This window comes from Camelus dromedarius, chromosome 21, assembly GCF_036321535.1.
Source record: "Camelus dromedarius isolate mCamDro1 chromosome 21, mCamDro1.pat, whole genome shotgun sequence".
Classification (NCBI taxonomy): Eukaryota; Metazoa; Chordata; class Mammalia; order Artiodactyla; family Camelidae; genus Camelus; species Camelus dromedarius.
Window position 1 is genome coordinate 28,131,472 of NC_087456.1, and position 16,857 is coordinate 28,148,328.

Genomic DNA, 16,857 nt, shown 5'->3' on the forward strand with positions numbered 1-16,857 from the left:
TCAGCTGCTTTTCTATCCCAAAAGAATGCTAACGACTGATCGATAACCCGGACATGTCTGGCCGTGGCCTACACGTGCCCTGGGTAGTTCATTTATTTGCCTTGGTGGATTTGCTAGAGTGGAATTTAATCAATAGCTAATTCATTAATTCTGGTCCTCGAGCATGTCAAGACTGAGCTGGATGAAGATGGCTGGCTGCTTATGGCTTTGATTGAAATATGACAGACCAGCAGCAGACAGCTTCACTGGGTCCTGGGCTGCCTGTGGAGTTGACTTATTTATTCTCCGTAAATGGATAAGCTAAGAAAAGAACATAAACAAGGAAGGGATTTTATTACATGATTGCTAGTATTCCAAAATGCATGATTTCCAGGCGTGAAGAAGCTGACTGGAAAGCAGGCAGAGAGAGAGAGAACGCCAGTCATGTCTCTCATCGCCTTTAATGGGAACCATGGCGGTTTTTATAGTTCCAGATCAGTTTGAGGCTGTATTATTGATGAGAAGTCTGAGGCATGATGTCTTTGTAACAACCACAAATAATTGTTTAAAAATGTGCCTCAAGCTCCTGAATGATATAAATGATATTTTTATACACCAGCTTCTCAGAAGTCTTTACCACAGAAGCACAGTCTGTGTCTCTAAATGAAAGTTAAAACACTATCATCATTTTAGAAATTCTCCGTCATTGCAAAGTACATAGCTTGGGACTGCAGATGGTGTGAGAAGTCATAGCTTATAGAAAAAGAGTTTTCCCCTTTTTGCCTCACCAAATTTGAGGTGAAACTTTGAGGCCTCTGTATGTTTATATATATTGTGACATTGAGCATCAAGACGTCTCTTCCATCATTATTTTCCCTCTCTGGTATTTTCAGTGACTGCTAGCTTGAACAGTGAAGGAATAATTTCACAATTAAACAATTTTAAGCCATGTTTTATTTTATTTTATTTTTTTAATGTTGGGCTGTAAATGTAGAATATCTAATCACCTCTTCACCCATATTCTAAACTCCCTTTCTAGTCAATATGGACACCTTGAGACAGCTTTTAATTTGGACTGGAATTTTCTGTTTGAGTCTTTAAAGGATACGGGAAGACCTTAAATGAGACATCCTTTGGAGTATATTTAGTACTGTCGTATACATCCAATCAATAGTCCCATAATCATAATGGCTTTCAGGAAATACTGTTTTGATGGCCAGTGATTTCTGATTATCAAACTCATTGTTTGATTAGAAGACCTTACAGAATATTGAGCTTATTCTTAAGATTCTACCACCACTACTTCCGTTTTCTCACCTCCCTCTCTTTCCCAAACTCCTTCTAACTTCTCTGCTTTTTGCAGCTCCCACGGAAGCAGCTCAGTCACTGAGGTTTGGAGAGGCCGTTGTAAGCATCTCAGCAAAATCCAGTTTTTCCTCCCAATTCGCTTTGACTTTTAGCTGCCACTTGATCCCTGGTTCCCTGAACACCCATTGGTTTCTTTTATTGGTTTCATACCAAATCCACCCATTACGTGTGGGTGTCCTCAGCACGAAGACTCTCTCCTGCTCAGACAGTCCCAGCATTCTCACAGTTCTACTCTTCTCTCAAAGGACCTTAGCCCTGGTTTCTCCCGAACCTCTAGCCCCACGTATCCAATTGCCTACTGATTTTCTGTAGTGATATCCACCCACCACTTCCATAACCTCAAGCCTCAGAAGTTAATTCTCATCTCACCCATTTTTTCCAACATCCATTTCTGCAAAGGCACATGATCAGGGACATACTGCTTTGATTTTTTTTTTAATCCCCTGATTTCACTAAATATCAATTTTAGTGTATTTTCTTTGGGAGCGTCTTCTCACATGTGTTCCTTTTCCCATTTTCAGGATCATAATCCTAGTTTATGCTTTTTAGTTTATTTTACTTTTAATTGAAGTATAGTCAGTTTTGATGTGTCAATTTCTGGGATACAGCATAATGTTTCAGTCATACATGCATATACATATATTATTTTTCATATTATTTTTCATTATAAGTTACTATAAGATACTGAATATAGTTCCTTGTGCTATACAGAAGAGATTTGTTGTGTATCTATTTTTATATGTAGTAGTTAATATTTATAAATCTCGAATCCCTGACTTGCCCCTTCCCATCCCTTCCTCCACCTCATAACCATAAAATTCATGCTTTTATTATTTAAGTTTGTGTAGCTGTCTTAAGTCAATGAGATACAAGGAAGAAAGGCCTTATTTTTGCCTACTATTTGCTGCCTTAAACTTAATCTTTTGGACATCCTTTCTGCACCTCTTGAAGAAGTTCTTCAGAGCATCTTATTTCAAATTATTTACTCAAATTATTTTTAGTTTTCAGTCTAAATTTAGTATTAAGATTCATGGTCAAGTATTAAAAAGTCCATTCCATCTCTCCAGCAAAATATTAAGCTCATGCATAGTTCAAAGATTCCACCATTTCACAGACTGATCCCAGTTTGCCCTTTGTCTCCTCCTTGCTCTTTCTCACCTACTCCCTTTCCTCCAAATATGTCTCTTCCTAATGTTACTGTTTTACTGCCATCGCTGGATAGCCATCAAGCCCTCTGTGTGGCAGGTGGCACTTTCTCAGACAGGCGTATGTTTTCCTTGAGAAGGACCCATGAGAACCTCCACAAAGCCAAGCTCCCTGACGCAAGTGTTGCCCTCTGCAGCTGACCTCCTGTGATGTCAACAGAACAGAACATCCCAAAGGCTCTTCTTGCTGGAGTCCCCGCATCCCGGAAGCCTGCCATTGTGGGCAGTGTGCCTTCAAGGGAGCTCAAGCCTCACCACCTTGCAAGGCATCCACCGGCTCACAAGAAACTCATGCACGTGTGCCATGCTGAAGATCGCTAGTGCGGCCACGTCATCTTACCCTATCATTACAGCTGCTCTGGACAGTGTCTGGCCATTAGAATTCTCTGAGAAGCAAACACCTCTTCTGTGGCCGTATAGGCTGCCAACTCCCATGCCAAGCTGTTCCCAAACTCCTTGCTATACTTCCCTCCAGGGACAGCTGCAGGTTGGGCTTTGATGCTTCTGCGTCTTAGTTAAGTACCAACCAGAGAAGTGCGTGCCTCCAGTTTCTCCGAGTGATGTATTTAGAATGCCTTCCTCAGCCTAGAGTACCTTTAGGGGCGGGCTGGGGGTGGATTTAGTGTCACTCTTCACTAAGTAAATAACTCCTTTTTCATTCTGTGACTCAAAAATCTCCGGCGGTTTTCCAGTGTGCTCAGAAATGAATCTTAAGTTACTTCTATGTTCCACAAAATCCTACATGAGCTGCAATCCCCCATCCCATGCTCCCAACACCCACCTGATTCATTTTCCACCATTCTCTTGCTCAGTCCAGTTCTGCCCTACTGGGTTCTTTGACTGCCCTTTAACAAGCCAAGCTCATGGATGCCTCAGAGCGTCTATACCGCCTGCTCCCTCTGCCTAGAGACTCCCATTCACTTGCTTCACCCCTGCTTTCAGATTTCTGAGAGGCCTCCTCAGATCACTAGTTTGACAGGTTACATACTTTTGTGTTTGTTTACTGTCCATCTTCCCCTGATAAAATGTAAGTTTTATGAAAGAAGAGACTTTGTTTTGTTCACTCATGGAACAACACCTGACATATAGGGGGTACTTAATAAGTATTGATTAACATTCCTACTTTTAAAACTGCTCTAGAGTTCTGTTTAGTTGGAGTTGGTTTGGGTGTTGGGTCAGTGTTAAAGGGCAGTTTTATCCTCAGCAGAATCTTGCTGTTCCTTTTAGAAGCAAGATACTTACGGGGTTAAAGGCAGGAACGCGTCATCTGTCACCCTCAGTTTGGGGCTACAGCTGAAGTTCCTAAACAAGCGAAAAACTGTTAAACATTCTTTCACATTTAAGTTACCAATGTACCTCACTAGTATTTCTCCCGCGCTCCTAGTCTCTTTCACTCTAATCTGCCAGGTTGTTCGTTCTAAAAAGGTTTGTTGTTCTGCTGGCGATACCACTGCAAAATCACCTTGCTTCCCCCTCAAATTCCTCAACACAGTATTTTGGGGACTGCATAAACTTTTTTTCTTAAATTCAAGTTGACTTCCGTTCTTGCCGGATGTAAATCGTTCGCTCATCAGGTTGCTCACGTTACTCTTCTGTGTGTGCCTGGGCTGATTCCCAGCTCTTGTGTTTGCCTCTGTTGATCTTCCTGCTCAGAGTTCTTCCCATTTTCTTACTCCAATTCAAGTCCACATCCACTTCTCCCATGAAACTTCCGTTGTTAGTCTAGACACAGTGATCCTTATCTATGTGTTTTTGCAATCCTTGTAGCCTGAACTGCCCATCTAAACACTTGATTTTACATTGCTACATAACATATGACATGCCTCAGGTGTGCATATTTTTTATCGCCTAATACTTAAGGACACAGAGTTTTGTCTTTTGACATTTTACTTACTACAATTTATGCTAAACATTCTAGTAGATAATTAGACACTCAGCGATTTGATTTGAGAGCAGAGAATTAATATTGTCATCATATTATATTTATTTAGTCTCATATTAAAAGCATCCTGAGCACTTTTGATAACTGTAATATGGAGTACTATTGAAGAACTCAAGTGTAATAAAAATGATTGACCAAAATGACCAAGTTGAATAGGAATAAAAAAAAAAAAAGGCCCGTGTAAACATGATCAGGGAAGTTGGAACTCTTCAGAACAATTTCTATGGATATCTTAAAGTATATGAAGATTTTTTTTCCCTCTGTCCAAACAAGAACATTTTCACAAAAGTCGTGATAAAATGTAAGGATAAAATGTTAAAGAGTTCCAGTGGGAGCCCTGCCTCTTCATAAAAATTTTTCTGAGCTGTATTATTTTAATATTTACCAGTATAAAGGTAAGTGGTGAAGAAATTATTTTCCCATAATGATTTCTATTTTCAGTGTTATTTTGTACTTGAACTGAAAGTAATAATACTGTGGTGGTGGTGGCCACATTAGTGACAGAAGTAGAATAGTAAATCTAGTAACAATATGACATGATTTAAAAGAAATAGCTCCAACTCAAGTGTCCAAACACGCAATGAATCCGTGTGCTAAAATGTGTGTGAAAATCAGAAACTTTATTAACATAGCTTAAATTTCAGTCCCTGGTTTTCTGGGAGTTAAATAAACTAATCGTTACTTTATGAACAAATCTACAAAAAAAAAAAATCCATTTGAGGATTCGTGGTCTGTTTATGTTTCCCCGTGAGCATACCTTTACTGATGGATTAAGAAAAAAACACCTTGTTTCCCTAATATTTAACATTAATTCCTGTGGTTTAAGAGTGTTCCTTCTATTTTACTCTTAAACAGCAATGCAGTGAAACCATTAGTGCAGTAAATAATGGTGCACAGTTCTCAGAGATGTCCTTCATTTCAAATCAACCGCCAAGATGTTTCAGGGTCATTCTTGTTGGTTCTAATGAGAGATGGGCAGGTGTTAAACCCACTGTTCTTCTTTGGTCATTGACATCAGTGGACCTGTCTCAGAACCTCGAAATCAAAACTGTTCATGCTGTTGCTAAAACTGTAGGTGGTCTCCCTTCACAGATACGCTGTGCAAGAAAGAGAAGTTACAGTGGCATGGTGCTCTGCGTGGTATTTTCTAGGCTTTACTAGTTAAGGCCATTGAATGTCACTTAAGTGGAGTCCTTTCTGTAGTTGATTATGCAGTGAATACAAAAGAGGGATCTGCAAGATGTGGAATTAATTTTGAAAGCAGGATAAAGACCTTCGAATAAAAATGGTGACTATACAAGTCACCTGTGAAACTGTTTTCTCATAGGTGACATTAAGTTCTTATCTACAGAGTCTTATTAGTAAACGTGTTATGTTTGTAACTTCAAGAAAATGAAATAATTTTCTTTTTTTCTTTTTTAGCAGTCTATTAAAAAGTCAAGGCTTATCTTACTGCTGCTTTTTAATGTAAATGTTTGGGCCTAATTGAATTCCTAATATGTGATGTCACTTAGAATTCTGACAAAGTCTAGCAATTTGGCCTGTACAGACATACTTCTCCTTAAAGTGAAAGATGTAACAAAAATATGATTTTACCCGATGGCAGAAAGATGGTCAACATGAGTTATTGTGTTAACTTTATTTTAAGATGCTCAAAATATAGGGACTAAACTCACATATACTTTCTATTCTCCAAAGTACTTACTGGAGTATTTTGTATGTATAAAGGTAACCTCTAACTGTGAATGGTTGTGGTAGTTGGAAATTCTAGAATTATAAAAATAAAATTAATCTTGAATGTCAGAGATCACTCTCCTTTTTGAAAACAATCAGAACAAAAATAATTATTCTACAATTACCTTGTGTTTTGCAAATGACAGGCTTTCTTTGCCATGCTATATTGCAAAAATATATCGTTTCCAAATCTCTGAGGCTTTATTAAAAACTTTACTGTCCTATTATAGATTTTCTTTAAAAAAAAAAGACTAAAGATGGTACGAGTATGTCATCCAGGCTGTGTCATTCTGGCAAGTAAGTGTGGAATTAAAGTTCTAGAACATTTACATGAGAGTAAATCAAGTCTATTCAGGGTTGACTCCTTTGTGAACAGCTTTATGTTATGATCTCATTTAGTATAACAAATGAAATATTAATAAATCACAGAAAATGCAGTCAAGTTTTGGTCAGATGTTATGCTCCCGTTGTATACCAAACCGCCCAAAACTGTACACTTATATGTTCAGAATAAACCGTGGCTCAATTTTTAGAAATTGAACATCTTTGAGAACATAATAATATAAAAAGTATTTTGTTACAGGAATCTCCATTTCTTACATTTCTGACCAGAAAACATATCTGATCATGGTACATAAAGAACTCTGGGGGAACTAAATCTGTCAGTGTGAGTCAAAAATTAAGATGAATTATATTTGGAGGGAGCTTAATCAATTTTTTCAATTGATAAGATTTATAAATGTTACGTGTAAACAAATTTATTGATAATTTCTTAAATTAGCAACTTAATGAACTGATAAAAATACTTGATCAATTTGAGCACTGATTTTGGCTATAAGTAACAAAACACCCAACAACTGAGTCTCAAGTAAATAGTTCTAGAGGTAGACTGCTCTTGGCATTGACTCATTTATACCAGATACCACTGAGGCATCTTTGTGATTCTTATGGTCTTTCTCAAATGGTTACAAGGTGATTGAGATGACTGCTGAAGTTCCAGGCATCATATTTAACAGAAAAAAAGAAAAAATGAAAAGGTGACTGCCACATCAGGAAAGCTAAAATTTCCTAGGAACCTTCATCAGCATCCCACCATCTTCCAGTTGCGTCCCGTAGAGCATCTCTGGGTCAAAGCACTAATCCTAGCTGAGGGAAGGAAGGCAACGGAGAAGGTGATTTTAAGCAGGGATTAAGTCTGCCACAGATTCTAATTTCCACCCTCTTTACTAAGTCAAATTATTTGTGTCTCATTTTTTACTATTTAAATCAAAATTTTCTCTTTATTCTCTTGATTAGCCATTTCTCTTAATTCTCTTCCTTTCTCTTAATGAAGAATAAGAGTTTCTTCTTGCCTCTGAAATTTAAAGTGGAAGACCACTGGACTCGTATGTTATTCTCCCAAAAGCTTAAGTGTTTTTTCTTTCTTTTTTGTTAAAGTATAATTGATTTACAATGTTGTGTTAGTTTCAAGCTTAAGTGGATTTGATTGATTCTCAAAACATATATGGTAGTAGTGTATATAAGTATATTTTATATATATATATCAGTTTTTATATATTATTCTGTGCCAGCTTCTTAATTAGAAAGTTGTTGATGAAATAGACCTTTTGACCAAACTGGAAGACTAATTGAGAAGCCATGATAGCATCAGCCATGGCTGATAGCAGCCATGTTCAATGTTGTCTTTTCAGGGGTATTGATTATTCTGTCCATTGCAGATCCCTTCAGATTGATTGGATGTCTCCAGGGAAGCCAAATGGCATCATACTCGGATATGATCTCTTACGGAAAACTTGGCATTCATGCCCTAAAGCCCAGAAGTTAATGAAGGACCACGGTGCTGAGCTCTGCAAGGCAATGAAATGTCAAAAGCCCGAAACTATCTGTGGACACAGGTGCTACTCCCCTGAGGCTAAGGTAGAGCTTTTCAAACTCGTCAGTGAAATACGTTTTTCACACTCAACACCCTGGGTGAAATCACTTGCTTCTTAAAACGTGGTTTATTAGGATCCGTATCTCCATGAATCTATCAAGAAGACCCCGTGAAAAAGGAATGCTTGTACAAATCCTGTCTTCCTCACGAGTGTTTTAGCCTTCTCATTTTTCATCATCTTCGCATGTAAAATTAGTTTATTGAAGTGATAAAGAACCTCTCGGATTTGTGTTTGATTGAGCAACTTCAATTTTCTTTACAACAAAACCCATTCAGCTACAAGTGGGTGTTTGTTTACGTGACACTGATGAGTAACTGTGAGCAGCACCTTTCATGGTTTGTCAAAAGTATTTTTAAATTATGGCCATTTGCAGATTAATGTTCATATTAGTTGCAGTTTAAGGATCAGATCAATAATACAGCCAGACAGAGGAGTTTGTAAATGGTTTTTATTGACAAACGATGCAGAAAACCCTTAGTTTAGAGATAGGATTTCATATAATGAAATAATGTTCCTATTTGTCAACAACATCACACACTTAATGATTAAAGCCACTACTAAATTCAAAAGATTCACGGCGAAAAGGCACAGTAATTAAGAAAGTGAGTTGTTGAAGCAGTATGGCTCAAAATACAAATTATCGTGGCTGACACGGAGCAGTAGTTCTTATCTAAGAAATGTCATAAAACTGAGAGTTACTAACTGTTCTTTTTTTTGACACTTAGGCTCTACAGTTGTTATTATGCCTAAGTTTTATGTCATTTTAAACCATTAAATATGTGCCATCCAGTGAACATAGTTTCATAAAATGAAATTAAATTTAAGATTTCTGAGAAGAAAAATGCTAAAATAAATTTTCCCATTGAAAATGTTCTCCAAGAGAAAGAAAACTTTGATGCATTAAACAAAATCAGGGATTAAGGATACACACATATTGTCAGTGAAAGAGAATAAAGGAAGTCAATTAAAATCCAAAGAGAAAAAAATTGTTTCTAAATTTCTGTTTGGGGTTAACTGTAAATATAAATTTCCTGGGTGAGTGGTTGGAGAGAGGTAGAAAATAGACTTACTATGAGTGTAAGAGCCTCTGGCTAAATTCCTGTGAACATCGGGAGTACCTGCAAAACCTGTACCAGCCTCCCCCACGTGACCGATCACCGCTGTGGTTCTCAAACACCAGTCAGCCTCACGTAGATTACAGTCTGGGGTAGAGCATTAGAATCACATTCCCAGGTGATGTCTCTGCATCCGGTCCGGGGACCACGCTTTGAGAACCGCTCGATTATGGAATTACTTTTGGAAACCACAGAGCAAGGAGCAGCCTGCCTATTTGAATATTAGCTACACACTTGCTGAGTGTGCTCAAGTTACTGACATTTCCACGTATGTTTTCTGAGACAGCTAACTTGAAGACTGCTTTCGAAGATTAAGAAATACTCTGTTTAGGGGGAGATGTCTCAAGAGAAATAATTGCTTGGAAATGTCCCCTTTGGGGACCCATCAATGATCTAAACCAGGGTGGGTTAGAAGACAGGTACGAGTTTCACATGAGTGAAGGAGACTGAGAATGGCACTGACGGTGAAAGGGTGGAAGGGAACCAGTCCTGATGGCCTTTTGCTGAATAAATATTTGAGTGAAACTTTCGAAAGAGAATAAGAAGCCCTAGAGACTGTTGCTGAAGGAAAAGGCTGGCTACACTTCAGTGTCCAGAAACACACCACATGCGAATGGGAGTTTAATAAATGCTTTAAAATCATATAACGGAAGGCAGGATTTTAGGTAATTTGTCATAAAACAAGAGGGAGGTGTGTACTGTTTTACCCTGAAAGCCAAAATGACCAGCATTTCTAAATCCCAAATAGACACATAGAGAAGAGTTTTTGCATAACTCTTTAAAGTGGGGCTTAATTTGAAAATGTACTTCTCACACAGAGTATGCCATCAAAGAAAGGAGTCACACAATATATCCTTGGAATTAGGCTAATTTTGAATCCTCATTGCTAATAACTCAACACCACAAAGGAAATGTATTATAGTTGGTTTAAACGGGGCTTCCTGTGAAACCACAGAAGTAGACCTCTGCTCAGTTTCTTTGCTCTTTGGTAACTTTTGAGAAATGAATGAAATATTAAGCTAGTCTTCAGACTTAGAGATTGCATTCCACTGCCCTTGTATTGAGTGTGATTCAAACGCTGGCGTAGGCTGGAAGTAGCAATGAGCAAAAAGGAAGGAGAAACCCCTCTTAAATAGTGGTTGACTTTGCCTGCTATAGGAGGCATCCTGGTTAATGTGACTTATGCCAAGTCTAGGTTCTGAGGCTACATTTCAGCAACTACTCAGTGTTTCATTTGTTACAGGTACAGAGTGTCAGTCTCTCAGACCGCAAGTGAGTGTGCAAAATAATGACTTGATTGTTCAAGCACATAATTTCTTCCATAGCTCCTGGAGAAAACACATTGTTAAAAGGCCTTTTCAAAATTAATTTCATATACATTTCCTTTATATATATAATATATATGTTTATATATATAAATGTTGGACTGTGTTGCAATTGCCTTCGTCTAAAGATTGAGTTCATAAATAAAGCAATCATATAAATTAGTGTAAGGAAAATGCAATGTATTAGAAAAATCCATGGAAGACAGGTTTCCATAGATGTGGTGTTTTTAAATTAAGCTATCATTAAAATGAAAACATGCATGTGAAGGCAATTGTTCATTTACAATCCTAAATCATCTTTACATTGGAAGTGCTGGCATTCAAAAGATAATTCATATTTATAGAATATTATAATAGCGCACAAAGTGTGGTGGAAGGCTAGAAGAAGCTACATTGTGTCAAATGGCATGTATAGTATTTGAATGATGCTGAGAAAATGCACTGGTTTTAAACCATTGAATTTTTACCAGAAATCCGCTGCGCTGGGTCTCGGATCAAGGCCTTGTTAGAGAACAACTGCATCACGTGAGGCATGGTGTTGCATTACTCTTCACTAAACTGGTATTTCTTTACACCTGGTTCCCAACTTTCAGGTTTGCTGTAACGGCGCTCTCTACGACCCCCAGCCCGGACACCGCTGTTGTGAAGAGAAGTACGTTGCATTTCTTTTGAATTCAACGGGAGTGTGTTGCGGTGGCCGCATACGGGAGGCACAGCCCAGTCATCAGTGCTGCTCGGGGTATTACGTCAGGATTCTGCCAGGTGAGGCTCATGTCCGCGTGTGCTCAGCAATCTTGGGAACCACACGAAGCAAACGCGTGACTTACGTCAGAGGGCTGTTTTAAGCACCTCCCCGCCAAAACTTGAGCCACTAACACGTGGCCAGTGGCCAGCTTTAGGTAGCATTTCTTCTTTCAGTGTTGTTGAACTGTAAGTAAGGCTAGGTACAAAATAGAGAGGGAATACAAGAGACTTACGTGTGCTACATAAAGAAACATATCTGGGTAGCTAGATAACTCCCTTTTTTGAGACTTTATTTTATTCACATGGCTGAATATTTCACCATAAACTCTGAATTTCTTCACGTTTCACTCCATGAAGCTGCTCTTCATTGTCTCCATTTCCGTTCTGAATGATGCATGCGTTGTTCCTAGATGGATTGCAACCACAAATTCCATTTATCTGAGGCTTGTCCACTGTCAGTGTCCCTTAACTGCTCCAAGTCTGGCCGGGGAAGGAGGAACGTAGCAAAGAGTAGCAATCAGGAGTTTTTCCCTTTTCACCCTTCTTTTCCATCTGTCTTATCAACCGACTGAATAAGCTATTTTCCAGATCAACTACAGAGATCCTCTATTCTTCCTAACTTTTCCCTAAAATTAATGGAAAAATCTGCCTTTGTAGAAGTAGTGTTATTTCTGATTGTCACGCAAAAATTCTTTCATAATGGAGTAACTCTTAATCAACTAGATTTTCCAGGTAAGAAACACAATGGTGATGGAAATAAGAATTTTGTAGAAAAGCATTAACTTCTTTATACTACAAATCATAGTGTTAGGCAATGAATCAATCAAATGCTTTATTCTCTCAAAATAATTTATACTTTGGGAGTTTCCAATTTTATTTCACATCTTCTTCCCTTACAAAAAATTGCCTTAGAAATTATGATTATACAGGTGAGGTGGAAATTTTCTGTTGTCCCATCCTCCCATTTTGCAGACCAATGGTCATGGTAGGCTCTTCTCTAAGTCTAGCATAGAACTAAATAATTGCATTTTCATTTCCAAGTCACATTAAAATTTTTGATAAGTTAGGATTTGCAGTTAACTGTTTCAACTCTGAAAAACACCCTCTGTGCCTTAAAATGGATAGAAAACACTCGGTGGCATCTACCAGGGCTGTGAACACCTAGGAGACTTGCCTGTCACTCTTCTCAATCCTAACACAAAGTGTCAGATTTTGAACTAGGAACACAATCTACTTTTGTTCTATTTCCAAATAAAACTCAACTTTTTCTTCCAAAAATGAAATGAGCCATGGGAGCCCAAAGGTCATTTATTGATATTATATAAAACTTTTGAATAAATGATTTTTAAAACAGGAGTTTTTGAAACTGCTATAATCTGTCTGTTGACACATGCCCACTCCGCCCTCAAGTGTTTTAATAGCTACCAAACTGTTCAGCATTTAGATGCCTTTTAAGTGGCTCATTTTTCAGAGGACTGGAAAGTCTACCTTGGTGTCAAGGGGGAAAAATGCAATCTTATGGGATAATCAAAGAGAGTGTTTTGCTCTCATCATTCATCTCAATGTACCTAAATGAAGAGATTATATTGTGACCCCTCTCCGTGCCAGTGGTCTGTGTTAACTAGTTTAATACTATTTACATCAAAAAAGAGAGCACAGTGACCCCAGGCTGTCTTGTAGTTCAATGTAGTTCAAATTCAGTCAGTAGGCTGCCAGTTCAAGGCTGAGACAGGTATAGGCATTTTGATATTTATAGATAAGTCTGAAATATTGGTGAATAATATGTGCTTCATTTTGGTTAATAATACTGACTTCATTTTCTCTCACAACTTTCCTCCATAGACACCCCCCCACCCCCTAGCCAACAAAGAGCAGCAGAGACAAGAATGCTCTTTCCACTCTTTTTTTTTTATAAATATGCTAATGACCTCAAGCTAAATGTTAATACGGGTCATTCTTTGATAAGAATAACAATTAACTGTTGAGACTGCGTGGTAGCTTTTAGAGAGAAAACATTTCCAAGCCTGTCGTGAAATAGATTCATTTTAAGAGGTTAATGAGTAGGTGACTGATCCTTGTATCTTATGTCTAATAGCCCTTTTTTGAGGGGAAAAAAATCGTTTTTTCCTTCTCATTGGTATAACCCACATCTCTTTTTATGAAGCCTTTTCTTCTGTAAGTAACTGAATAAAATTCTGAGGGATTCAGGAAAATATGGCTATAAAATATCCTATTAATATTTGTTATACTCAAAAGTGGCTTTTTAAAAAGTGACTTTAAAAAAAAGGTTGATTTCCCCCAATATAGACATGTACCTTGTTTCCTCTAAGCCCACCATTGTCCTAAGTGATGTTGAATTAACTGATGCTGCCCCTGGACCACCTGATACATTAAGTTAAACAATATTTGCCACCAAGGGGCACTGTGTTCTTTAGCTGTAAAGAAGTTTTAAGAAATACAGGAACTACATTGAGGCCAGACAGGAGGATCCTTTCATCCAGAAAAAGGTAACAAATAGAGTAACTTTGCTGTTCATAGTAAGCTCATTTCTCCTTCATTGGCCTGCAGTAGAATCACCGTGAAACATTTACTGAGTTTATAGATACTGCAGTATAAGATCCTTTCAAAGACTATCAACTAAGCCAACTGTCCCCTGCATTCTAGGAATTCATATCTTGAGAGAAGACTGAGTATGCCTTGGCCCACTCCTGGTATTTTCTCTCGAGAAATAAAGATACATTTACACAGAAACCTGCACACGAATGTTTATAGCAGCTCTATTTATAATTGCCAAAAACGAGAAACACCTCATCTGTTTCTCAGTGGGTAACTAGACAAATTGTGGTAAATCCACACAAAGGAATACTATCCATCAATCAGGAGGAACAAACTATTGAGAAATACACCCAAAGGGCATTATGCTGAGTGAAAGAAACCAGTCTTAAAAAGTAACACATTGTAAGATGATGTTTATATGACGTGAAACTTAGCAGGGCCCTGTGGGGCCCTCCCACGTACAAAAACCCCTCTGTGTCCCCACTTCTTTTTTGTAGAAAAGACTTTAGTCTCTGAGGCCTTCCCTGAGTTCCAAAGAGCAGGCACAGGCAGTTACTAAGTAGGCCAGTGAAGGAATGCAGAAACAAAGGAAAAGCAGTTAAATAAGAAAAGGAATCACAATAGTTTGGCAATAAAACAGAGTCCTAGTTCCTCCTGAAGGGATGTACGTAACAATTTGATGGACATCAATGAGTTGTTCTGCAGGAACTAAGATCTAATCCCCTGACCCAGGTGGAGTATGATGATTTCCTGTTCATCACAAGCACATAGACCCCAGACTAGTTGGGACCAAAAGATTAATGACTGAGATTCCTGAAACACCACCCTGTCACCTCACCACCAACCCATCAGAAGAAAGTCATGTACCTTGCAGTCCTTACCCCTAAACATTGCCTTTAAAAATGCTTCCCTGCAAACCACTGGGGAATTGGGATCTTTTGAGAATGAGATGCCTGTTCTCCTTGCTTGGCACCTGCAATAAAGACTGTACATTCCTTCACCACCACCCAGTGTCTGTAAATTAGCTTTGCTGTGTGTCAGGCACATGGACCCAAAGTTCAGCCTGGTAACAGACATATATGAAAAGACAAGCTAAAGATGAGAAACAAATCAGTGATTATCAAGAGAATGGGTGAGGGGAGACGGTGACTATAAAGGGATAGCATGAAGGAATTTGGGGGTGATGAAACTCTTTTGTACCCTGATTGTGTTCCTGTGTTAAAGTTCACCGAACTGTGCATCCAAAACAGGTCAGTTTTGCTGGATGATATTTTTTTAAAATAAATTTTACTAAAAGGAATATGCCTTAGAATTCTATTTCCATTTTTAAAAATAGGAATATTGAGCTCTAAGAACATGCCAAGTTATCCAGGAGGTCAAGACTGGAATTTTCATGATTAAATATTATATTGGTAAAAGATAGTGTGTTGTATGATAATGTGATGTTCAGTGTAACAATATGTTTTACTGCCATATTGATAGAAAAGAAAGAAAGAAAATATATCTCCATTAAAATTACACTGAAAATCCCTATTAAAAGAAAACAAGCAAAAATGTCCTAGTTAAACTAGACTCCTTATTTCAGGTAACATTTTGTATGATCGTATTCTAATAAAGGAAAAAATTCTGCGTAGTGTTTTGATGTTTTGATGCTGAATAATCGGTGGATAAGATCATGGGCTCTGTAGTCAGACTGCCTGGAGTCACATCCCATTTTTTCCACTTTGTAGCTGCCTGACCTTCACTAAGTTACTTAAACTAAGAACTGTTTGTGGGAGACTAATGTCTGTCTGTGAGCTCCTGAGTTAGAACCCTCAGAGCTCATCCAACATTTCATGTGCAAATAGAAGGAAAGGTTTATAGTAACTGGGGGGCCTAAGAGTAAAAGGAGTTAACAGGCGTTCCCTAAGTGACAGAAGATAGTCTGTTATGAATTAATCTAGAGCAAGACTCAGGTGTGTCCACTTCCATCAGATTCTATAAAGGAGAAGCCAGTTCACAAAAGCTGGGAATCCAATGTCTGGTGGCCATTGAGATCCACAGAGACCAGGGATCCTCGGTGACTCTCATTGATTCTGTGAGACTGAGCAGTCCTTCAAGCTGACTTCTGGCGATAGGCAGGGCGAAGTCATGACAAGCTTCCAATCATTCCATTTTGCATGAGGTCACAGCCTAGAATCTAGACCCTAGAAAATGCATTTTGTTCTGAAAAAAAAAAATAAAGAAGATTGACGTTCAGAGACTTCGTGTCCTTTGTGTGCTACTACTGTCAACAGACAGAATCAACTTCTCAGAACCCTCTGGAGAATGTTATAAAAGACCATGCACACGTTGTCTGAGGTGGCGTTTTAAAACGGAAATCAGGTATCTTCAGTGTATTAGTTTCCTAGGGCTGTCACAACAAATTACCACGAAGTTAGCGCCTTGAAACAAGCAGATACATTATCCTACGTTTCTCAGGGTCAGAAGTTCCAAGTGAGTCTCCACAAGCTAAAATCAAGGTGTCATCTGGGCCAGGTTTTCTTCTGGGAGAGAGGATCTGTTTTCTTACCATTTCCACCGTCTAGAGGCTGTCTGCATTCATTGGCTACATCTCCCTTCCCTCTTCCAAGGCCTGCGATGGCCAGCCAAGCCTTCCTTACACCGCATTTTCAAACTGAATTCCGTCTGCTGTCTTAATTTCCCTTTGCCATGTAACATAACGTATTTGCAGGTTCTAGGAATTAGGATGTGGGCATCTTCGGGAGGTCACATTCTGCTTACCACACTATGGTTATGGTTAAATAGTTGTGAGAATTAAGAGTGCGTTTCTGTAAACTCTTGAGACATAACTGTCCCAAGTGAATGCATAAAGACACAGTGTGTCTGAGTGTAAGCGTGTATGTAAAAACTGCTGAGTGTGTATCTGTTACTCTAAATTAAGCAGCCATCTCCGGGACTGGAGATAGGATGATA

The 16,857-nt window shown here is 38.5% G+C and overlaps 1 protein-coding gene across 1 annotated transcript in view; it reads left to right on the forward strand.

Moving 5' to 3' along the window:
* Positions 1 to 16,857, forward strand: part of LOC105100345 (usherin) — a 370,866-nt gene that overhangs the window by 213,299 nt on the left and 140,710 nt on the right. The window contains exons 25-26 of the mRNA XM_064477011.1: positions 7,947 to 8,145; positions 11,196 to 11,364. Of these exons, the coding sequence (XP_064333081.1) occupies positions 7,947 to 8,145; positions 11,196 to 11,364 (368 nt within the window). The remainder of the gene's footprint in view (positions 1 to 7,946; positions 8,146 to 11,195; positions 11,365 to 16,857) is intronic.